This window comes from Phycodurus eques, chromosome 3, assembly GCF_024500275.1.
Source record: "Phycodurus eques isolate BA_2022a chromosome 3, UOR_Pequ_1.1, whole genome shotgun sequence".
NCBI classification, from domain to species: domain Eukaryota; kingdom Metazoa; phylum Chordata; class Actinopteri; order Syngnathiformes; family Syngnathidae; genus Phycodurus; species Phycodurus eques.
Genome location: NC_084527.1, coordinates 1,085,308 through 1,109,547, shown reverse-complemented (window position 1 = coordinate 1,109,547; position 24,240 = coordinate 1,085,308). Strand labels below are relative to the sequence as shown.

The window sequence follows — 24,240 nt, the reverse complement described above, 5'->3', positions numbered from 1 at the left end:
CGTGATGTTTCCAAGGAAACAGGAAGTGGCGTTTTCATTTGACAGAACGCCCCGGTAACGACTTACTGGCAACCAGTCCACAATTTTAATGGGACGAATGAAGAAGTGTTTTTGACTTTTAACACATTTATTTGGATGACAACAAAGAAGAAAATATTTTGTCCTCTTTGAACTTTTTGTTGACTTTTTGCATTTAATTTTTTTGACAAAGGCGACATTTTTCAACAGAAAACTTGGAAATCACATTTTGGAATGACATTTTTTTTTTACCCCACAAAACAACACAAAACGTCATTTGACCTTTTCAAAACAAAAGAGGAATACCTGAAGTAGAGATTATTATAATTATTATTATGATTATGAATTAAAAACAAATTGCATTGTGAGTGAGAATGTTTTGGATGTCTTCGTGATGAACAAAAGGACCAATCAGATTCGGGGTTAGCGTTGGCGCCTCCTGGGGGCGGGGTCAGAGCAGACAGGAAATGTTTACTTTGGTGGTGGAGTAGGGCACTTCCTCTGTAGGGGGAACGAAAAACATTACATTTTCTCATTTGATTTTGGAGTGTTACTTAGTTGACTTAGGAAGTTTTGAGTTATATTTTTGTGATAAAGTGACTTATTTTGATGTGTTAGGTTGACTTTGTTTTATTTTGAAGTATTAATTGACTTTTAGTCTAAAATGTGAAGTTGAGTTTTAGCTTGAATTGTTATTGTGTGGCGGCACGTCGGACGACCGGTGAGCACATCTGCCTCAAAGTTGTGAGGTTGCTGGTTCAAATCCGGCCTGGCCTGTGTGGAGTTTGCATGTTCTCCCCGTTCCTGCGTGGCTTTTCTCCGGGTACTCCGGTTTCCTCCCACATCCCAAAAACATGCTTGGTAGGTTGATTGAAGACTCGAAATTGCCCAAAGGTGTGAATGTGAGTGCGAATGGTTGTTTGTTTCTACATGCCCTGCAATTGGCTGGCGACCGGTTCAGGGTGTACCCCGCCTCTCGCCCGAAGCTGGCTGCGATAGGCTCCTGCTCACCCACGACCCGTCAGGAGGATACGCGGTACGGAAAAAGGATGGATGGACGTTATCGTGTTTAGTCAACTCAGTAACACTTCAAAATAAAAGTCAACTTTATGACAATTCAAACAAACACAAGTAGATTGAACGACACAACAAAATTAAAGTCAACTTCATAAAAATTCTAAGTAAATGTTAATATTTTAAAGACAACTGGAGAACACTTGGAATTTAAACTACGCTTCAAAATAAAAATGCCGTAGCGGTGTTGTTGACTTCCTGTGTGACCTCTGACCTCTGTCCTCGAGTGTGCTGACGTAAGCGGCCATGAATTCTTTCTCCCTGCTGTCCTTCGTCTCCTCTTCGTCGTCCTCTTCCTGTCGTCCTGCTCGTCTTCCTCTCCGCTTCCCCCTCACGTCGGCCTTCGTCTTCTTCGTCGTGTTGTCGTCGCTGGCCGGGCTGGCGTACAGGCGGATGAACCTCAACACGCACACACACGCACACGTGTCACTTCCTGTATGGATTGTGTGTGTGCGTGCCTTTGTTTTTGTACATGTAAATGTGGGTGTGCACGTGTGACGTGTTCGTGTGCGCGCCTTTGTATATTTGTGTGTGTACGTACTTGATGTTGGGGCTGCTGCAAAGTTGCGTGGGTACACAAACGAGATGGTCGCCGCTGACGACGACCATCTTGAGCGTGGCGATGTTGGTGAGGCATTGAGGAAGGTACGAAAGCCGATTGTTGTGCAGGAACAGCGTCGCCAGCGAATGCAGCCTGACATGTGCGCACACACACTTAAAGTAAAACACACACACACTTTGTTCAGCTAACACACACACACACACAAATATGCGCGACCTGTCCATGTCCTGTGGCAGGTCGCTGAGTCGGTTGTCGCTGAGGTCGAGAAACCGCAGGGCGCTCATCCGCAGAGCGCACACGGGGATGGACGCGAAGCCGTTCTCGGCGATGTCCAAATGAGCCAGACGCTTCAGGGAGCTCAGCTGCAAACGCGCACGGTCGCGTCACGCTAACACGGGCTAACACATGGCAACACATGCAAACATGTGCTAAAATATGCTAACAGCTGCTAGCACATGTCCTGCTGACACAAGCTAAGACATTACAACATATGCTAACACATGCTAATTTCTGCTACGTCATGCTAACTCATGGCAAAGTGACCAATGACCAGGACTGTGTTTTCAAACGCCACAGGCACACATGCTAACAAATGCTAACACGTGATAAAACATGATAATGTGTACTAACAAATGCTAACGCATGCTAACAAATGTTAACAGATGCTAACATATAGCAGCACATGCTAACGTGTGCTAAAACATGGTAAAGTAGCGGGAATGTTTGCGACCTCAAAAGGCAGCTCGGACAGGTTCCGATTTCCGGCAAGTTCCAGCCGTTCCAGGTTGCGGCACATCCCGAGTTGGGCGGGAACGGCCGACAGACGGTTGTAGCTGACGTTCAGCTCGCGCAACTCCAGCAGCTTTCCTGGGAAAGAACCCAATTTCAGACCGACGGGAATAGTCCAAACGAGACTGGGACGTCCTCACCGATGTCAAGGGGCAGCTCTTCCAGTTTGTTTTTGGCGAGGTGCAGCACCCTCACGAGACTGAAGGACGCCAAGTAGTCCGGAAGCTTCTGGATTTTGGTGCCGCTCACGTGCCACTCAAGCAGAAACGTTTTCCACTGAAGATCACCTGGTAAATCCTGAACACCGCAATGTTGTCTTTCTTAATGCCTTCCTCCAATGCTACCTTTTAAAATTATTTACTTTTATCTTGGCGGCACGGTGGGCGACTGGTTAGAGCGTCAGCCTCACAGTTCTGAGAACCCGGGTTCAATCCCCGGCCCCGCCTGTTTGGAGTTTGCATGTTGTCCCCGTGCCTGCGTGGCTTTTCTCCGGGCACTCCGCTTTCCTCCCACATCCCAAAAACATGCATTCATTGGAGACTCTAAATTGCCCGTAGGTGTGACTGTGAGTGCGAATGGTTCTTGTTTGTATGTGCCCTGCGATTGGCTGGCAACGAGTTCAGGGTGGACCCCGCCTCCTGCCCGATGACAGCTGGGATTGGCTCCAGCACGCCCGCGACCCTAGTGAGGAGAAGCGGCTCAGAAAATGGATGGATGGATGGACTTTTATCTTGAAATGCTATTACGTTGACTCTTAATTTGAAGTCTTAACTTTAAATGTACTGTGGAAGTCTTATAATATAAAAGGTGACTTTTAGTTTGAATGGTTATTATGTTTAGTGAAGCAACTGAAACTTGAAAATGCTAGCTTAGCTGTTAGCTCACCTGCCACTGCTCACCGGACAGACGGAACAACAAGGCGTCGGCACCGGCGTCGGGACCATCCAAAACCTTCCCTTCTGGACCTTCTCCAGCACGACGCTCAACTAAAACCGCACCAAAAGATATTGCAACATAACAGTTTGTGTTTTTTGCCTTTTCAGGTCTGCCCATACATTTTCAATACGATGGAGTTCAGTGACGGCCACTTCGAAACATTGATTTGTTATCCGTAAGCCAATTTGTAACCAGTTTGGCAGTATTCTTCATGTCATTGTCCGTTTGGCAGACCCAAGCTTTAACTTCCCGGCTGACGTCTTGAGATTTTGCTTCCGTATTTCCACATCTTGTTCTTTCCTCACAATGCCATCTATTTTGTGAAGTGCACCGGTCCCTCCTGTAACAAAACAAGCCCAGAACATAATGCTGCCACCCCCATTTTTCACAGTTGGGATGGTGTTCTCAGGCTTGCAAGCGTCCTTCTTTTTCCTCCAAACAGAACGATGCTCATTGCGGCCAAACAGTTCAAGTGTAGTTCCGTCAGACCACAAGACATGTCTCTAAAAATTAAGCTCTTTGTCCCTGTGTGCATTTGCAGACCGTAATCTGGCGTCTACCTGGCAGCTTGGCCTTTCAGCCCCTGTCGGTTTCACTGTGGACAATGACGCTCTTACCAGCTTCAGCCAGCATCTTTACAAGGTCTTTCACTTTTGTTCTTCGAGTTGATTTTCATATTTCGGACCAAAGCACGCTCATCCCTGGGACGCAGAACCCGTCCGTCTCCTTCTTTGGCGATATGATGACTGGACATTCCCACCGTGTTTCTACTCGCATATAATTGTTTGAATAGATGAACGTGGCACCTTCGGGCATCTGGAAATTGCACCCGAGGATGAGCCAGGCAAGTCCACAATTCTCTTCCTGACATCTTGGCCGATGTCTTTTGACTTTCCCTTGATGTTACACAAAGAAGCAGTGAGTTTCGGGTGCTCCTAGTTCCAATATGTCCACAGGTGTACCTTTTAATTACCTCAAATGTTGTCAGTAAACATATCAGACGTTTCCAAAGAAATGACATCATCATCTGGAATTTCCCCAATTGTTTAAAGCCATACATGGTAATCGTAGTCTATGTAAACTTCTGTCTTTGAAAAAAGTAAATGAAAAATTGCCTAAAAAATATTCTTCTTCGATTATTCTGGTTTTTAGCAAATAGAAATAATTTTGGTAATCCTAATTGACCGACAGTAAAACAGGAAGAGTTCGGTCTGATTTCATGCCAGACTGTGCGGAAAAAAAGCGGATGTGTCTTTTTATGTGGCGCACTTGCACTTGTGGTTTCAAGTGTGAATGTCGGGAAAATAAGTGATGATACAAATGAAATGTATTGCACATGAAAGTCAAATACAACTGACATGTACTCTAGCAGTGATTTGAGAATCAACTGTACTAGTTGGTGCTTGTGTTATTTACTCGTGTTTTTTATTTTTACCGATGTGTGCTATGCATGTGTGTGTGTTGTTTGTGTGTGCTGTATGTACCGGTTTGTATGTACTAGTGTGTGTTCTTGGCCTGTGTTTTCATTTACTAATATGTGCGCGCGTGTGTGTGTGTGTGTGTGTACCTGAGTGTGTGTTGTGTGTCGATGTGTTCAGGCTGTTGTCGAACACGTTGCGTTGTCGCGTGTCGCGCGTCCTGCAGTAGAGGCGATATTGCCACTGTTGTTCGATCCTGTGCACGCGCACACACAAAAACGCTTTGACCTGTGTGACCTCGAAACAGCATTTGCAAAGATAAAACAAGAAGTTTGTGCGAACGTTTCAACTTTCTCCGCTTTCGTGTCATGAAACAATCAATCAATCACCGATTGTTCATCGATGATTAATCATGCCGATTATTGCCGGTTGCGCGGCCTGTGACCTGGTGAGGGCGCTCCTGTCCTTCCTTTCCTGTTCTTTCTTCTGACGTTGCCGATGTTTCTTGACGTGAGATTCCCAAACGCTCAGCAACGACGACACGTCGCGACAACCGCCGCCGCCGCCGCCGCCGCTGATCTTCATCTCCGCAACACTGAACCGCACCTGGACAGGAACAGGAACGGAAGAAGGAGGAGGAGGAAAAAGAACATGAAAAAGAGGTGGAAGAAGAAGGAAGAGATAGCAGGAAAAAGAGAAAGGAGGCTGGACAAGGAGGAAGAGGAGAGGAAGGAAAAATAAGGATGAGAAAGAAGAAGGCAGAAAAGCAGGAAAAAGAAAAAAGGAGGATGAAGAGGAAGACGGACGAGGAGGAAAGGAAAGGTAGAAGACGAGGAACAAGAGGAAGGATAAGAAGGAAGGAGAAGAAAAGAGAAAAAGGAGGAGGAAGAGCAAGAAAAGGGAGATTGTGAGGAGGAAAGAGGACAAAAGATGAGGAGGAAGAAGAGAAGGAAGAGGGAGGAGGAAAAAGAGGAGTAGGGAATAAGAAGGAGAGAAAAGAATAGAAGAGCATGAAGAAGGTGGAAGGAGAGGAAAAAGAGGAATAATAGGAGGAGAAAGAGAAAGGAGCAGCAAAGGAAAGAGAGCGAGAAGAGAAGGAAGGGGGGAAGGAGGAGGAAAAAAGAGGACCAGGAAAAAGAAAGAGGAGGAGGAAAAACAGGAAGACGCACAAAGAAAAAGAAGAGGAAGAAGAAAAAGAACTAACACACACCTCTCCCGTGTGTGTGTGTGTCTTAGTTTTGACAGTCGAGCGGCTCCTCCCACTCGTGACGTGGATGGGAACACAAAACGGCCATTTTCTCAGCCGCTTCTCCTCACGCGGGCCGCGGGCGTGCCGGAGCCCATCCCGGCCATTTTCCGGCGAGAGGCGGGGTACGCCCTGAACCGGTCGCCGGCCGATCGCAGGGCACAGTACAAACAAACAACCATTGGCACTCGCGTTGACACCTACGGGCAATTTAGAGTCTTCAATGAACCTCGCACGCGTGTTTTTGGGATGCGGGAGGAAGGCGGAATGCCCGGAGAAAACCCACGCGGGCACGGGGAGAACATGCAAACTCCGCACAGGCGAGCCCGGGGATCGAACCCCGGTCCTCAGAACTGTGAGGCAGACGCTCTAACCGGTCGTCAAAACAAGTGTACAGAAATGATTTGAAGAAGAAAAGAGAACTCAAAGATGATCAGCAAATTCTTACCTCAAACGTTTTGCTGCTCTTCAACCTGCGCAATCGCCCCGCGTGTGTGTCACGTCTATTCGTAGCCGCAGTGTGTTGGTCACATGACACTTTCACATAGTTTGCCATGAAAACACACCAACATGCCAACAACATCGCGTCACCCGCCACAAAAATAAGGCAACTAATTGTGTCGGAAAACATTCAGAGAATATTGCAGATTATTAGGTTCTAAATATATATATAGTGCTCTCTCGACACACACACACACACTGAAATTTAGAAAAACCTTGGTATTGTTGTTTGAATGTTACGATCTTTGTCTTATGTTGTAATGTGTAAAAAAAAAAAAAAAAATCAGCAAAAACTGACCGATTCTTTGACGATTTCTCTTTTACATTTTTGTTTCAATGTCATTATTTTTTATCTTATGTCGCGATGTGTGAATATGTAAAAAGTTTTTAAAATAGGGAAAAATCAACCATGTTTTTTGTTTGTTTGTTGTAATAATGTTTTATTGTGTAAAAAAAAAAAAAATCATCAAAAAATGGAAGGGCTACTAATACCGGCTGAGTAAATCGGCGAGCCGATTGATCGGTCGGGCCTTATTTTTCGAAGCCCAACTCAAAATGAAAGACAAACAAAAAAACAACAACAAAATGTATCAGTTTGAACATGCACTATCTTGTCTTTGCAGTGTAGTCAACTGAATATTGGTTGAAAAGGATTTGCAAATCATAGTATTCACTTTTTAGTTACGTTTTACACAATACTCCAACTTCATTGGAATTGGGGTGCGTATTACGATCTGATATGATGAATAATAATAATATATGAAGACATCTAACACGCTAACACACCAACAATGAGATCACACACTAAATAGCAAAAGTCCTGTAATTAATGACATCCTTGACTTTTTTTTTTTTTATTTTGTGTTGCGATCAAAAGTAATCGTGTCAGGTGTAGAGCGCCACTTGGTGGCAGCAGGTTGTATCTACACGCTGCTGGTGTGGGCGTGACTAACTTCGCAGGCTTACATCAAAGCCAAAAGGTAAGCCGAGCTGCAGCGAGGCTTTACTCAAGTGCAGCTGTATGGACCGCGTTGGCGTCCGATGATGTGTCCGCTGCGTGCGCCGCCCACGCCGATCCTCACACGAATTGACCGAATGAAATTCAGAAGCTGCCTGACGAAGGGGCTGAAGTGCTGCCTCTACCAGCGAAAAACAAGGCCAGCCGGACACTCGTGCACCGTTTGTGTCGCTCTAACATTTTGTCAAAAAACATGTTGACAAAACTCAAGTCGGTCAGGTCAGCTTGTTTATCATCTTTTTCATTTTTCATAGCAAAGTGATGAAATCGACAATGACGCAACTTGACAAACGACAACACGTTCAAACATCAGAATAAAAAATCTCTCATCGTTCATTCAGAAAAGCGGCGCGGCGTCGAGAGCTTTCACACGCGCGGCGAAGAGCGCCACGCTTTTCTCCACGTGAGCGTTGACCTCCGCCGGCCTCGCGCGCGGGTTGGCGTGGACGAACTGCGCCACGCTCAGGATACACTCCCTCTGCGCATATGCAAGCACACAAAAGAAATTGAAAAATTGTTGGCAAAATGTACAACTTTGGTACAGCTGCTCGAGCAACATTTGAAGCCTACGCAAACTAGCACCTTCTTTTACAATGAGTGTAGCAACACTCCCCCGCGATTAGCACCGAGCAACAAATTTCACAACTTTCGGAATTTGTTTAGATTGTTTTTCTCAACCGCGCCCCCAACAATTAGCACCTAGCAACAAATTCAGCACGTTTAAAAATAGTTTATCAACTGCTAGCAACATACCCCCGCGATTAATATCCTTTTTTTTAACCAGGTAAGGCAATTGAGAACAGTTTCTCATTTAACATTCCAACCTGGGGACAATTCAGGCTTCCGTATCTTGCAAAAGGACATTTAGACAGCGCCGGGATTCAAACCGCCAACCTTTTGGTCATTGTATTACTCGTTCAACCAACTGAGCCACAGCCATCCAATTAGCTGTTAGCAACAAATGCAGCACCTTTTAAAATGGCACTAGCAACTTTCAGCAACATTTCCCACACAATTAGCTCCTAGCAACAAATGTAGCACCTTTTAAACAGATTTGAGCAATTTGTAGCAACTTTTGCTGAAACCAAATTCAAATGTATTTTCGTGAGCTGGGCGGTCCACTTTGTAATCGACGTATGTTTCTGCTGCGTATGACGTCATCATGCAACGGTGACATCATTTAGCAACAACGTGTCCGTGGCGTACCTTGTAGGCGTCCACCTGTTGTTGTCCCGTGAGGCGACCCAGCAGCTCGCTGGCGACGCGGACGCGGGTCACCGCAGTCAGCAGGCCGCGGTCCTCCGGGCTGTCTGAGCTCAACCACCTCAGCAGCGCCACCTGCAGGGAGCGCGATATAAAATGAGGACACTCGCAAGGAGCTGCTGTGGGCCATAACTCACATCCAGACGCTCACACGCAGACGAATCAGCTGAGTTCCTGACGTCACTGACTAGGCCACGCCCCTTAAAGGCACATATACAATTTTGGATGCTCCCAATGTCAGGTAATTACACTTGATTAAAACACTTATTGTTTACATTGTCTTTTATTATCTTTTTATAAAATAGTTTTTTTTTCTTCATTCCTTTTTTTGGAGGGGCGCTGTCATGGATTGGCATTTCATTCCAATGGGAATTTTTTTTTTAATTGGAGTCGATTGGGCAGCTGGATAGAAACATCTGCCCCACAGTTCTGGGGACCGGGGTTCAAATCCTAGCCCCGCCTGCGTGGAGTTTGCATGTTGTCCCCGTCCCTGCATGGGTTTTCTCCAGGCTCTCCGGTTTCCTCCCACTATCCCAAAAACATGCGTGTTAGGTTGATTGAAGACTCTAAATTGCCCGTATGTGTGAATGTGAGTGCGAATGTTTTGTTTTTTTTCTCTGTGCCCTGCGATTGGCTGGCGACCGGTTCAGGGCGTACCCCACCTCCCGCCCGAAGATGGCTGGGTAAGGCTCCAGCACGCCCGCGACCCGCGTGAGGAGAAGCATTAAAAAAAGAAAATGGATGGCTGGATGGATTCGGTTGAATGGGATGGTCATGGAATAAATTCTAAATTAATTTGTTATTTTATTATACAGTACAGTGAATCTATAAAGTATTTATTGCAGGTAAAAACGTTTCGTTTGTGAAGGGTTTACACTTGGACTGAGAATAACGCCCCCCCCCCCAAAAAAAATACAAATAAAAATAAACTCAGATTTATTTGTTTAGTTAAATAGAAATAAAATAAAGTAGACGGACAGGAAGTGACCTTTCTCATTCGAGAAAAGTTATCTAACGTGTAGATTTGGACTTTGTGCTGACCTGCTGAAATAAATCCATGTTGCTCATTTTTCCTGCGCCCGTCGACATGTTCAACAACAGAGTGACAAGAAAAGACCAAGCCAAAAGCCACCAACAGGAATGACGACGCTCAATTATTTTTCTGTTTACTTTTCTCCTCTTCCGCCTTTTTCTTCTTCTCGGCGATCAGTCGATGAGATCTACACCGCTGCCGCCACCCAGCGGCCCCAGCGTGACACTACCACGATGGTGGCTTCACGTGAGCAGTTCCAGCTATATATAATATGTAACGTACAGCTAAAGTACAGAGCCGTCACTTGAATATGACGTAACCAATGCATGTTATGCACCTCGTATGTGACTCTATAATATTTTTACTAAAGGTCCGTTCGCAAATGTACTCCGAGCGCGCGCTCTACACTCCGGAACGTTCGGGAAATCAGGGCGCGCTTGGGAGTGTCGCCGCTGGGTTCTTCCGGAGCGTCAGGCAGGACGAGATGTTTGTTTACAGGCAGAACTGACACATTCAGTATGGCGGATGCACTGACGTATACCTGCCAATGGCCAACACGCTCGTTCGTAAATCCATACTAAATGGAGCACTGCACTGCATCAGAGTGAATTTCTGATGCCTATAAGTTTTGAAAGACGTGTCATTTTTGAAGGATGTGTCATTTACGGTGCCCCACCAAACGGGCCAGCGCGGGAAATGAATAAGGCATTCACTAAATATATATATAAAAAGATACTGACAAATACAGCAAGATGTTAGAGGAGCTGAATGTCTTCATCAGCATTGTGTCATCTCCTCTCACAGTGACTTGGGTGAAAATGACTTTGGGAACAAAACAAAAACTGTTGTGGATTATAGCTTTAACGGACAAGCCGAAACGAAAAGAAGATTACATGCAGCTCATACACGTTATACCAGAATTTTTGTCTTTACCGTTACTGATCAAATAATATGAAAATGACCCACGTGTTTCCATGTTGTGGTTAAATGTTTACCGCGTGTTTTATCTCTTTGTATCAGACACGTAGACGCGTGTTGACATGTTGATGTATTTAAACAAAAAAAGATTAACACAACTCAAATGAGTCTTTTACAGTCATGTGCCATCATTATATGAAACGTTAACAGCGCGAACCGAGACGTGATTGACAGTCAGTCGGTCAGCGTTTGTATCGGCCAGTGGTCAGCTGCGCTCTCGGTTTTTGGCGAAGGTTCCCAGCTGTTTGGTGTTGACGTCCTTGAGCTGCTCGAGCTGCCGCTGAGCTCGCCGGTACAAATACTCGATGTGCATCACGTCAGTCTTCTTGATGCCGCCGGCGTTCTCGCGGAACTCGTCTCGGATGCGGGGCAGGAAGCCAGGCTTGTCCCGTCCGGCCAGCAGGAACTCTCGGTAGAGAGCCAAGACCTGCTTCTGCAGCTTGCTGTGCCGCGCCATCCGTGACGTCGCCTTAAAACGGCGGGCGGAAGAAGACGGCGGAATCGAAACACACGTTTCCTTAGGACCCGCACCTCAGAAAATGCCCACGAGGTGGCGCTGTGAGAGGAAACGTCTCCAAAGTCCTCATGAAGTTTGGACTTAGAATGCGCAGCGACACCTTCCTCGGTTGATCCAGGTGAGCTCTGATTGGCCGAGACACAGGAAGCACAAAACACAATTTCAGATGACAACGCTAACTGGGTAAACAGACCCTGCTATGTAAACCTGCAGCCTGTTTAAGAATTAAACAAGCTACAATCTTTTTTTTTTTTTTTTTTTTTTTAAGTCTGATGACAACATTCCCAAACAAGAACAATGCACGATGAGAAATCAAGTATTGTGCGTATTAAAAATCCATAAACATGCACTACTTTCCCATTAATTACATTGATCAGTGAATATACATTCAAAAACGTATCGTCTGGAATAAACATTTGTTTTAAAAACGCACAAAAGGCAGGGACAAAACTCAAAATGTGCCGCACAAATCACGAAATATTGTGACGAATCAGCGGATGTCGAGGAGAAAACGTTGGATATAAACAATGACTTAGTCGTGTTTACAAGATAACAAACATTATACAGTAAGTATGCATTATGTATCACATAATGTGCTATATTGTCACAATGAGTGAAAATATCAATGTGTGTGTATAACAGTACGCGAACATGAACGTGTGACGAATCGGCTGATCACAAGAAAACGTTGAAGGTAAACGATGGCTCGTTCATGTTTACAAGGTTTCACACCAAAAAAAACACAAAACGCCGCAATAAACCACACAGTGAACTCATTAACGTACAAACAAGACGTCATTAGAATTAATTAAACTCACTGTTTGACTCTCAGCCAGCAGGTTACGTCATTCAGTTGGCGTCGAAAGGACAGACAACCTTCACGTCGTTAACGCGCTTAGCTTAGCCTGCCCTAGCGGTTTACGACAGAGTAGCCCATTCCGATTCATTATTTCAAAATACAATTATATTTGCTTTGAATCTCTAATACTGATTTATAACACAAACGAGCGACTAGAAAACGCAGTATAGAATGATATAATAAACTATAATTTGTATTTTCTTCACAGTTTTACAAATATTTGTCTTGGAATCTCTAACATGAGTACACGCCAGCCAGCTTTTATTTTTGAAAAAGTCCAAGGTGAAAGTCGGTGTCCGTCCGGTTAGCATCGGCGTCTCAAATGTCAAAACATAGCAGAGTTCATTTCAAGCAGATTATCAGGTTGGATTGAGTATTTCGCTTCCTTTTTAAAAAAACATTGTAAGTATCGAGTCTTAACAGACTTTAAGTACATGACATGACTGATGATATTCGAGGAAGTCAGTTTATGGTTTAGATGAACTTGTGCTTGTTGTATCAATATTAAGAACACCGCGCTTAGCAAGTGTCCTCTTTACGATTAGTGAGTTATCTAATTGTCAAATTCCTATCTTTCAATTGACTTACATGCTGCTAGGAAGAAGGAAATTGATGATACCTGGAAGAAAGTCACGTAGTAAACATTTCGGTTTAGAGTGTATTATTGTTTATTAGATAACAAGCGTTCACACGAGAATTCAATTTGGATTCGGTTCAGTGATGCAACATTTTGTGTTTTCTCGTTCTTTAATCCTGTCCACCGGGCGTTTACTTTACCTTTGTTTTAATTTCGACATTTTGTTTCCCTATAATTGGTTGTCAATAATAAAGGATTACATTTTTATTTAAATAATAAAATATAAATGTATAAACTAAAAATAATTACAAATGCATTTACTTTTAAAATATTTTTAACGGGTTATTTTCTTTTAAATTAATCAAATAAACAAATATAAAATAATAATAAAATAAATAATGAAAATTCGACATTTATTTTGTATTTATATTTTAAAAGTTTTTTTATGTAAAATAATAAATTAAAATCATGAATATAAAAGTTTTTAGAAGGATTATTATAATTTTATTAAAATGACTGGTATACAGGTGTTAAAAGTTATATATTATGTATTTATATTTTTTAAATGACTAGTTAATTGATTCATTGTAAATAAAAATTTAAAAGCATTAAAATAAATGTTGCTTTTAAATGATTGTTTTTATTGTAAATACAAAAACGTAAAAAAGTTACACGTTTAACTTTCTATGTTACAATTTATTGTGAATACAATTTTCAAAATGTGTAAACTAAACAATCTTACATGTAAATGTAACATTTTATATGGATGTTTTTGAATAATTAGTTAATTGTAAATAATAATATCTGTAAAAAGTGAGTTGTATTTTTATTTGAGTAATTCATTCTAAATACAATTGTAATACAAAAGTAACACCATTTTAAAAAGGATAATTATTACTACTATATTTTTGAAATAAACTTCTTTACATAAAGATTTTCACTCAAATGACCTGGGACATCTGGCACGAAATCTGGTTGACTCCACAAGGGGCGCTGGACTGAGGTCATCCAATGAGAGGCCAGTGATTCGGTCACATGGAGGTGGAGGCGCAGGTAGAGGCGCAGGTGGAGCATCTGCTGTGCGGCCTCGGCTGCGAGGTGACGGCGTGCGACGTTGGCCTAGAGCAGAGCAAGCCGGCGTCGCTGAGGAACAACGTCACGTACATCGTGTGCGCCGTCATCTTCAACGATGAGGTGACGCACGCCGCAAAAATACATCCAAATGGATTCTGTCAATCAAGACCGTCGCCGTGGTTACCTAGATGCTTGTGTGTGTGCACGTGTGTCAGGAGGAGGTTCTGATGGTCCAGGAGGCCAAGCAGGACTGTTACAAGAAGTGGTATCTGCCGGCAGGGAGGGTGGAGGTGGGCGAGAGCCTGCAGGAGGCGCTGCTGAGGGAGGTGAGTGGAAAGCTTGTCATCCAAATAAAAAGAAATGATGAAAAGGAATAACTCCTTAAGAATCTCTTGAGCCTAAAATGGCCGTTTCAAACCAAAATGAAAAACGTTCCGTGTATTTTTAAGTTTGCGTTCTAGACCCTTTTTTGGGGGTCTGTTCATGATCGACATGCCTACCAAATGTCAAACTGGCTTTTCTCAAAAAATTCCAGGGTTCAAGGATCCGTGGAACTGATGCCTAAAATGTCCACTTTAAGCCAAAAGAGCGGACCTACTGTGTCTTTTTGGGCCTGACTTCCTGAGACTTTTGTGTGGGTCTACTCGTGATAGACACGACTACCACATTTTCTGCTGCTAAATCAAACTGGCCTCAGGGGTCAAATTTTCTAAACATATCAAGAGTGCGCTACTGAGCCTCTTTTGGGGGGTTTGTCTACGTACAGGTGAAGGAGGAGGCGGGCTTTGAGTGCCAACCAATCACGTTGCTGCTGATCCAGGAGCAGGGACCTCAGTGGATCCGCTTCATCTTCCTGGCCAAGATCACAGGTGTGCGATCGCACGTGCTTGTTCAATCGGAGTCGGCGTACAATAACCGCAGTATATTGGGTCGCTTGTGCGTTTTGGGTAAGATCACGTGTTAACTGCGTGTCCAGGCGGGAGCGTCAAGACTTTGTCGTCGGCAGATCAGGAGTCTCTCCAGGCCGCCTGGTGGGACCGGCGCGCCCCCCTCCCTCTGAGGGCCCGGGATATCCTGCGGCTCATCGACTTCGGACTTAAGTAAGACCACGTTGGGGTTGTGTTTGAGGTGGCGTGAGAGTGTTCTTGGACTACTCTATGTGTAATAGTGGTTCGAAGTCAGAGTGGTCTTGGACTCGATCTGAGTCAGAGTGGTTCTCTGACTCATCTCTGAGTCAGATTGGTCTTGGATTCTTCTCTGGAGTCAGAGTGGCCTCGGACATGTCTCTGAGTCAGACTGATCTTGGACTACTCTCTGAATCAGAGTGGTCCTGGACTTGTCTCAGAGTGTCCGCCGCGCTGCATTCAGGTACCTTCGAGACGCCTGGCATCCTGCCACGCTGCCGCTGGACTGTGAGCTGCCGCCACGTGGTCCAGAGGCTGGTGCTGATCTTCAGCGCAGAGCAGAACGTCTGGATCCTGCTGGTCAAAGGTAGCCTGAACATGACCTTTGATTGTAATTGTCCATTAGAACATGGCACCAGAATTTGCTGCCTTGTCGGCTACTCGTCCCCGTCCTGACTTCCTGTGGTGTCCCTCAGCCCCCAGGCCCCACCTCCCCACGGCGGCGGCTCTGAAAACTCACGCTGTCACGTGGGCGGCCAACACGGTGGTGCAGGACGCCATGCCGTCGGCGTACTACGAGCACAACGTCAACACGCTGGGCGTGTTCAGCCTGCAGCACGACGGACGGCAACAGGGAAAGACGGACGGCGTGTGCTTCAACACGCTCGTGGCCCTGCAGCCCGACCGCGCGGAGCGCGACGAGGACGGCGCCAGGCTGCCGGCGCCGCCCGCCCGGGGGCCGCCGCCCGTGGAGAACCCGCGTTACGTCTGGCACCGGGTTCTCGCGCCCGCCGTCAGAGAGAAACTGCTGGAAAAGAGCAGAAACACGAGCATCCTGCCCATGCACAGCCTCTACTGATGAAACTGCACTCTCAATGTGGAAGGACACAAGGCAAGAAGTCTGCTTTTATTTGCAAACTCTCAGTTGGGGACCTTCACTGCATCTCTTTCTTGCTTTTAATTATGCTGCTTCTCTGCCAAAAGAGCTCAGTGCTGCCTGCCATGTTGTGGCATACAGTGGTACTGCACTCAAGTCGGCCCACTCAAAATGTTTTTAATTAAAAAAAAAATATATATATATATATATATATATATATATATTGATAGTCATTAGCATTCGTCTTTGTTACAAATTAAAGAAAGAAGGTGTTGACTTGATGATTTCATCCTTCAGTCTTGACACTCATCGATGAGGAAAAGATGCGTTGAATTGAGCAACATTTTACAAGAACGACATTTATTCTGAGTTGGTTTGAGGCCCAGGCGGACGTCGCGCAAGCCAGCGGGCGCTAATTTCGTCTTTTTCCAAGCAGTAGTTGTCCATCAGGCTCTTCAGATGATTATTCCTCGTCTCCAGACGGACCAGCCACTCCTCGCGGAGCCTGACACAGACGGACGGGAAGAGGAACAGGAACAGGAAGTCAACATCAAGTCATTGTCACCACGGTGACCGACAGCAACACTTGCTGTTCTGCTCCCAAACACAAAAATCATCCAATCGCATTCGGACTTTCTGCTGTACTGCTGAACACGCAAGACATTGAACGAACTTGACGTGGATGTCAGAAAATCGACAAAAATGTTGATCGTGGTTTTCCAAAGTAAAAGCAGACGTTTGCAAATGTCTTGTTTGGATTGCACACAAAGATAATCAGTCTGCTTTCATGGAGGACGACAGAAATCGGAGAATATTTACTGGCGAGAGACTGAAATAAGGGGATTTGGACAATTTTAAGCAACTAGCTCTGTACTGAATTGATTATCAAAGCAGTTGTCAATTCATTTGATAATCAATTAGTTAGTCTCCCGTGTGTGTGTTACGTGGGGACGAACACACACAACAACTCGCAGCGAGGTGCTGACATTTTAAACAACGTCGCCGTGTGGCTAGCTTGTTAGTTCGCGAACTAGCGAACGTAAGCCGTTAGCGTTCCCTGAAGTGTCTCTGTTGTGTCAATCTACACGCTGCACACGGAACGAGGCTGTGGAGTGTTGGCCGGCCGGAGCCAACACCGGCAAGAGTCTACCGGTCCGCCGGCGTTCCGCTAGCGGCTAACGACACCGCCGTCCACCACGACGACGACAAATTGTCGAGGCAGGAAAATATCGTGTCCATTTTATTTATTGCACAATTAGTAATTATCGTGACAGGCCTACAAAAGGCATGAATAAAATGTTGAACTACTCGATAGCTTCTTTAGTTTTCAGTGCAGATGCTTTCAAACGTTTTTTCCGATATTTAAGCGCAATGTTAATGTTCCAACTGTGCATAATGTTGCGCTGGTTTGCTATAATAAAAATACCTTTTAGGAATCAAACCTCAGCCTCATTTTTGAAGTACATACTTGTGGTCCTTGGAGATATTTCTCGAGGTGGTCCTCAGTGTCAAAAGTTTGAGAAGCACGAGCTCGGACGTTTTCACATAGACACGTGACACAGAAAATATTGACACGGAGCCTGTCGACGTAGACACGCATGACGTGTAACATGAAACGCGTGTGACATGGAACGCAATCAAGAAAAACTGTCGCAATCTTCGAATCAATAGGTTAGCGCCCCCTGCAGGTGCAAGCGCGCTCAGTTGCCATGGAAAGGTCAATCGAGACACGGTCTTCAGATGTGGTTGCCAGGCGTCGATTACAGGCGGCCGGGATGCGTTCGGGCGTCGTGGGACATTAATGCCGCGTGAGGTTAATCCCACTTAGAGACCGCTCGTCAGCATCCGTGTTCGGAATGCGCAGCTGTCGGTCGCCCGGCTTTGTTTCGAGTGTCCCGGATTGTTCCCTTTGCCTGTCGGTGGCCAGTCGCAAAGCACAATCGAGCGGACGCTTGAAATGTTCACAAGGCGATGACGAACATCCCCACGCAGGCCGTTGCCCTCCTTCCAGTCACGATGTTTGACGGCTGGAAGGTTTTCCCTCATCACGCCCTGCACTGGTCGCCAGGCAATGTCATGTGATTTATAGGCTTTCCACGAGCAGGATTTTTAGGGCCGATCAACGAGTTTAAAAAAAAAAAAAAAACAGTAACCGATCACAAGATGGAGGAATGCGTCTATTTGAATGACCTGTGCATTTACTGTATAAAGTTGTGTACCTGTAAATTACTGTATTTTGAATGAAATGACTTCTCCCACACCGAAATTTTAGAGGGTGATTTGACAGAACGGCGCCACGGTAACGAGCGTATCTCGTTACCGTGGCGCCGGTAACAGCCGATCATCATAAAATGCTAATTATCGGCCGATACCGATCAGGCTGATAAAATCGATGTCAAGTCTCGTGATTTACTGTACGTTTGACGTTCTGAGCGGGTGGGTGCGATATTTCCTCTGGCAGCACATTTATCACATCATTAATTGACGCCATTAACAAATTACTACATAGCTGAGCAGGGGTGTCGCTAGGTTTGGACGATTGGGGTGGCTCAGCCCCCCCAAAACATTTTTGGGGAGGGGGATGGGTTGTGCGAAGAGTTTTTCTCTCCCTAAGATTTTTTGGGGGGGGCATTGTTGTGGTAACCCAAATTTGTTTTTGGGGGCTGAAGATCAGTTTTAGGGCGACTAAGACAAGAAAACTTTAGCATTAACATGTAATAACAAATATTTGGGGGGGGGGGGATTGAGAAGTTTTTAAGGGGCTTCAGACCCCCTAAAATAGGCCTAGTGACGCCCCTGTCGCTGAGGAAAGCCAGCAGCCAACGTTAGCGCCAGGCGACCTCTCGTCACTCATCAGTTTGCGATTACGGTTTGGTATGCTGGCCGGCAGCGGCGTGTTTTCCAGCCTATTAGCGTAGCGCTACTCGAGAGCCGTGGAATGATGAGGGGATTAGCGCACGAGGTCACCGATAGCGGCGGCGGGATTAGCAGTGATGGACGGCGAGGTTAGCGCAGGACAGGAAGGCACAGGAGGGCCAGAGGTGGGTTGAGTAGCCAAATATTGTACTCTTACTTTAGAATATGACTCAAGTAAAAGTAAAAAGTAGTCATCCAAATATTTACTTGAGTAAGAGGAAGAAAGGCGGCACTGGTTAGAGCGTCTGCGTCACAGTTCTGAGGACCCGGGTTCAATCCCAGGCCCCGCCTGTGTGGAGTTTGCATGTTCTCCCCGTGCCTGCGTGGCTTTTCTCCGGGCACTCCGCTTTCCTCCCACATTCCAAAAACAGGCATTAATTGGGGACTCTAAATTGCCCGTAGGTGTGACTGTGAGTGCAAATGGTTGTTTGTTTGTATGTGCCCTGCGATTGGCTGGCAACCAGTTCAGGGTGTTATTTTTTTCCAATTTAAATGTTCCCGTATGAATTGTCTGTGGTCTTGTATTTAATTTGTCTAGCGGACGGCGGAACGGGCCTTCCCACGCGTCAATCTTCTCAACTTGTTTGTGTGAATATTTTGAAAACTGCGTTACGTTTGTCTCAAAAATAAATGTGCATGCCCACCTACAATTCACAAGCAGAATATATTTTATTTTTTTACAAATATATTTTTTACAAATTTTACAAAAAAAACATGTAAATCACGAATATACAGTATTTGTGAAAATAATTTTGAGACAAATCTCTCCCCATAGAGATCTCCCCATAGAGATTTGTCTCAAAATTCTTCTCGGGCGAGAAGCGGGCTACATCCCGAACCGGTCGCCAGCCAATCGCAGGGCACGTAGAAACAAACAACCATTGGCACTCACGTTGACACCTATGGGCAATTTAGAGACTTCAATCAACCTACTGTGCATGTTTTTGGATGTGGGAGGAAAGCGGAGTGCCCGGAGAAAAGCCACGCAGCCACGGGGAGAACATGCAAACTCCACACAGGCGGGGCCGGGATTCGAACCCCGGTCCTCAGAAGCGTGCCGCCATTTGTTGTTGTTATTAATATTTGTCATGATCTGTGCCCTGCAGTTGCTGTTTTGGAACTTGGGTGTCACTTTGCGCCCCGCCCTGCCCTGCCCTGCCCGCTCTCTCTCTCTCTCTCTCCGCAGCAATGGCCACCCCCTCGCCTGCGCACCTGTTCCCAATCAGCACTCATCAGTGCCTGTATTTAAGGCTGCCGACCCAGGGATCCTGCGCCAGAGTATTCGCGCTTATCCGCGGTACACAGGCCGACTCTGGAGACAACTCCTCACCTTCCCGCATTGGAATTACTACCTGGAAGCAACTTCTTAATAAACCTTCATAAATTCTCCCTTCACGTCCCCTTTGGGTTTTCCAGCAAATAAATCACATCTAGAGCCAGGTTTCTATTGCACAATTGATTTAGCTATGTTATTTCAATAAATGAGAATATTTACATTTATTGACATATACGGTGTTTGGGTATAGGTGGCGTTAAGAAGGCCTTTACACGGAATTGAGGTGAAGCATTTACGGAGGCGTTTTGGAGCGTCTCACCTGTGCAGCGCGCTGCCGTTGCGCCTGCGCTCCTCGCAGGCGGCGTTGCGCTCGTGCCGGTCGATTCGCTTCTCCCAGAAGTTTTGGATGAGCTGCCGGTCGACGATCAGAGCCACGCTCATCTAAACACACGCAAACAATTGCCACATTTATACGCTGACATTTATGTTACATACTGTTTGTGTTGCATACTATGCACTGCATACAGTATGACATCATTGTGATACATAATCTATGTACGGAAAGTATTCAGACCCCCTTCATTTTTTCACTTTGTGTTCTATTGCAGCCATTTGCTAAAATCATTTCAGTTCATTTTTTTCCTTCATTAATGTACACACAGCACCCCATATTAACAGAAAAAAACGGAATTGTTGACATGTTTCATTTTGAAACTGAAATAAGTATTCAGACCCTTTGCTGAGTATTTAGCCGAAGCCCCCTTTTGAGCCGATCCGGCCACGAGTCTTTTTGGGAATGAGGCAACAAGTTTTTCCCACCTGGATTTGGGGATCCTCTGCCATTCCTCCTTCCACATCCTCTCCGGTTCTGTCAGGTCGGATGGTGAACGTTGGTGTGCAGCCATTTTCAGGTCTCTCCAGAGATACTCAATTGGGTTTAAGTCAGGGCTCTGGCGGGGCCATTCAAGAACAGTCACTGAGTTGTTTTGAAGCCACTCCTTTGTTATTTTAGCTGTGTGCTTCGGGTCATTGTCTTGTTGGAAGGCGAACCTTCGGCCCAGTCTTAGGTCCCGAGTGGTTTACGTCCCGGATATCCCCGTACTTGGCCGCATCCATCTTTTCACTCGATTGCAACCGGCGCTCCTGTCCGTGCAGCTGAAAAACCCCCCACAGCATGATGCTCCCACCACCGTGCTTCACTGTTGGGACCGTATTGGACAGGTGATGAGCAGTGCCTGCTTTTCTCCTCACATACCACAGTGATGGTTGACTTTCTCCCATCTCCCGACCGCATCTCTGGAGCTCAGCCACAGTGATCTTTGGGTTCTCCTTGACCTCTCTCACCAAGGCTCTTCTCCCCCGATTGCTCAGTTTGGCCGGACGGCCAGAATTGGGAAAGGGTTCCGGTCGTCCCAAACGTCTTCCATTTCAGGATTATGGAGGCCACTGTGCTCTTAGGAACCTTAAATGCAGCAGAATTGTTTTTGTAACCCTGGCCAGATCTGTGCCTTGCCACAATTCTGTCTCTGAGCTCTTCGGGCAGTTCCTTTGACCTCATGATTCTCATTTGCTCTGACATGCACTGTGAGCTGGAAGGTCTTCTAAAGACGGGGGTGTGGCTTTCCTAATCCCGTCCAATCAGTATCATCAAACACAGCTGGACTCCGATGAAGGTGGAGAACCAGCTCAAGGGTGATCAGAAGAAACGGACAGCGCCCGAGTTCAATATGAGTGCAACACCAAAGGGTCGGAATACTTCTGGCTGTGTGATATTTCACTTTTTCTTTTTGAATCAATCTGCAAAAATGTCATCGATTCCATTTTTTTCTGTCAATATGGGGCCCTGTGTGTCCATGAATGATGGGGAAAATGAACTTAAATGATTTTAACAAATAGCTGCAATATAACAAAGAGTGAAAAATGGAAGGGCGTCTGAAAACTTTCCGTACCGACCGTATATTTGTTGCCATGAAAAGTCAAAAACATAATAATTTGTGTTGCTATTTATAATTATTGAATAATGCCGATGATTTAGAGGGGAAAATACTTTTTATATGACAAAGTGTTCATTTTTTAATGTGAACTTTGATAAAACATGAAAGAAACTAACAACAGAGATGAAATCGAATCTATCGCCTCATAATTATTTATGAAATGATGAAAATCACCAACCTTCGTTTCGCGTTTTGTCCTTCGGTGAATGAGATTGAAGGAGACCGTGAGCGTGTGCGTGTGCGCGTGCGTGTGCGTTTGACCAGTCGCAGTGTAAGGGAGCTGGCCATGTGATCTGCGCTCGTGATGATGTCATGTACAATTCACAGCTCGTCTGTCTCCAAGCGGCAAATGAACGAGCAGAGCCGCCCCGGCCCCCCGTGTTTAAAGTCCCTGTAAAGTACAGGCCGAAAGCACTGTATTGCCACCGCTGTTGCTCAGCACTGTAATAATAATTAGAATAATCATCATTTTGCATTGCTTAAAGGGTCACAACTACTGCGACATCGATGCTAGTTTTGTTAGCATTAAGCTAGTGGACTGTAAGTTACGTGAACCGGTCGCCAGCCAATCGCAGGGCACATAGAAACAAACAACCATTTGCGCTCACATTCAGTCCTACGGGCAATTTAGAGTCTTCAATTAACCTCGCACGCATGTTTTGGGGATGTGGGAGGAAAGCGGAGTGCCCGGAGAAAAACCACGCAAACTCCACACAGGCGGGGCCGGGAATTGAACCCCGGTCCTCAGAACTGTGAGGCAGACGCTCTGACCAGTCGTCCAACGTGGCACCCGCATCAGATATATATAGACAGTATATAAAATCAGATTAGATTAGATTACTACTGAATATATAGATGAGATGAAATCAGGTCTGCTTTCATCCATCACAGTGTGGTTTGGCGCTGCCACTAAAAAAGGGCCAACTCCGACCGCGACGGACAATCGGGACTGCCGGATCCTAGAAATCCAGCTCCTTCCCTCGGGTAAGCGCTACCCAACAACGCAAACTCAAACTAGCAGACATTCCGGCAGCTTCTTCCCTCTTGCGCAATTATTTCCCACCAACGAGGAATTCCCTCTTTAATGGAGTCAAACTCAATTAAAGCGCAGCTGCTTCGACATCAACACAGCAACTCAAAATTGATCGCACTCGTGCCTCATAATGTGAAGAAATCAATAAAAGGCGCGTTAGTGGGCACTGGTTGCTGAAGTTTCACTTTGGATAGAGATAATACGAGAGACAAAGGCCGAGTAAGAGTAAGAAGTGGTCCAGGAGGAAGACGGTAGGAGGGAAAAAACAATGACAGATGAAACTTTCGCGGCCAATATGCTTTTCCGTGGATTGTGCGGCCCAACCCGAGCGGATTCGCTGTCCGGCGGAGGCCGAAGAGTCAGAGATGTCAACAAGTTGGCTTTATTGCTTTTTTCATTACCGACAGGATGACTCTATACATTGTTGTTGTACACAAAAACAAGTCTTTCAATGCATCCATTTTCCATTTACACTGCTTTTTACGACAAGTGCTAAATAGGATTTTGTTTGGCAGAATTCATTGCTATTGTGAACGATCCAGATTATTCCTGCAGCTTTATGATCTGATGATTATGTTTGACTTTTTTTTTCCTATTGTAGCGGACGTGCTCCTCGCAACCTGAGGTGACTCAGTGACTCCCCACGGCTCGATAAACGGCATTCTTCGAAGCCGCCCCGCTGTGAGGACGCCTGAGTAGACCCTCATGTAATTCGCAGGTCCCCTCGAAATCTTAGTTTTACAGTCATCAAAGAGTCCTTTTCTTCGTTTGAACTGGCAGAAGCCGAACGGGACTAGTCGACAAATGGCGACACCCGCTGCCGTTGGGAGGAACTGCGGAGCCGAAACGTGAACTCGCAATTGATGTTTAACCGAAGGAAAAGTTGTGTTTTGATATTTTACCAACTCTGCCCAATTATTACAAATGTATGCCTTGATGTCTGTGTCAGTGTGTCAACTCTACAAGCTGTTTGTCTTGGTTTGACTCCAAGCAGCATGAAATGTGATTTGAACCGTACGCAGTTGATTTGCCAAGAGTCACTCTATATGCTTGACCTGTGAGTAAAGAGTACAAAGTTGGGGGTATTTCATATTAATATATGATTTTAAACCCATTTTACGGGTCAAAATTGTAGACTAGATACAAGCTGATGGGTG

General features: G+C 45.5%; 4 protein-coding genes across 6 annotated transcripts; 1 reads left to right on the top strand and 3 right to left on the bottom strand.

The window, feature by feature from the left end:
* Nucleotides 1-45: 45 nt before the first annotated feature.
* On the bottom strand, nt 46-6,979 carry lrrc2 (leucine rich repeat containing 2). 3 transcript variants are annotated; one of them, XM_061671329.1, is made up of 10 exons: nt 6,492-6,979; nt 5,243-5,403; nt 4,947-5,053; nt 3,329-3,429; nt 2,584-2,740; nt 2,385-2,521; nt 1,871-2,016; nt 1,634-1,786; nt 1,307-1,491; nt 46-519 (listed from the first exon to the last, which is right to left on the bottom strand). In XM_061671329.1, the coding sequence occupies exons 1-10, from the start codon at nt 6,672-6,674 to the stop codon at nt 470-472; spliced, it is 1,380 nt and encodes a 459-aa protein (XP_061527313.1). In that variant the 5' UTR covers nt 6,675-6,979; the 3' UTR covers nt 46-469. The 3 variants fall into 3 exon arrangements, with proteins under 3 accessions (XP_061527313.1, XP_061527314.1, XP_061527315.1); XM_061671330.1 differs by lacking the exon at nt 6,492-6,979 and having other exon boundaries at nt 5,243-6,476; XM_061671331.1 differs by lacking the exon at nt 6,492-6,979 and having other exon boundaries at nt 5,187-6,475.
* Nucleotides 6,980-10,695: 3,716 nt separating this feature from the next.
* Nucleotides 10,696-12,263, bottom strand: sdhaf1 (succinate dehydrogenase complex assembly factor 1). Its single transcript, XM_061671332.1, has 2 exons — nt 12,172-12,263; nt 10,696-11,478 (listed from the first exon to the last, which is right to left on the bottom strand). Exon 2 carries the CDS (start codon nt 11,291-11,293, stop codon nt 11,042-11,044), a length of 252 nt encoding a protein of 83 aa, XP_061527316.1. The 5' UTR covers nt 11,294-11,478; nt 12,172-12,263; the 3' UTR covers nt 10,696-11,041.
* Nucleotides 12,264-12,527: 264 nt separating this feature from the next.
* On the top strand, nt 12,528-15,931 carry nudt18 (nudix (nucleoside diphosphate linked moiety X)-type motif 18). The gene is given in 8 exon segments (XM_061673253.1): nt 12,528-12,614; nt 13,778-13,983; nt 14,079-14,189; nt 14,630-14,732; nt 14,840-14,963; nt 15,232-15,274; nt 15,276-15,354; nt 15,464-15,931. Coding segments are annotated over 7 exon segments (1,002 nt in total). The 5' UTR covers nt 12,528-12,614; nt 13,778-13,824; the 3' UTR covers nt 15,847-15,931.
* Nucleotides 15,932-16,103: 172 nt separating this feature from the next.
* LOC133400493 (protein FAM240C) lies at nt 16,104-22,536 on the bottom strand. Its single transcript, XM_061673254.1, has 3 exons — nt 22,229-22,536; nt 20,376-20,497; nt 16,104-16,369 (listed from the first exon to the last, which is right to left on the bottom strand). The coding sequence occupies exons 2-3, from the start codon at nt 20,495-20,497 to the stop codon at nt 16,225-16,227; spliced, it is 267 nt and encodes an 88-aa protein (XP_061529238.1). The 5' UTR covers nt 22,229-22,536; the 3' UTR covers nt 16,104-16,224.
* Between the last annotated feature and the right edge of the window lie 1,704 nt (nt 22,537-24,240).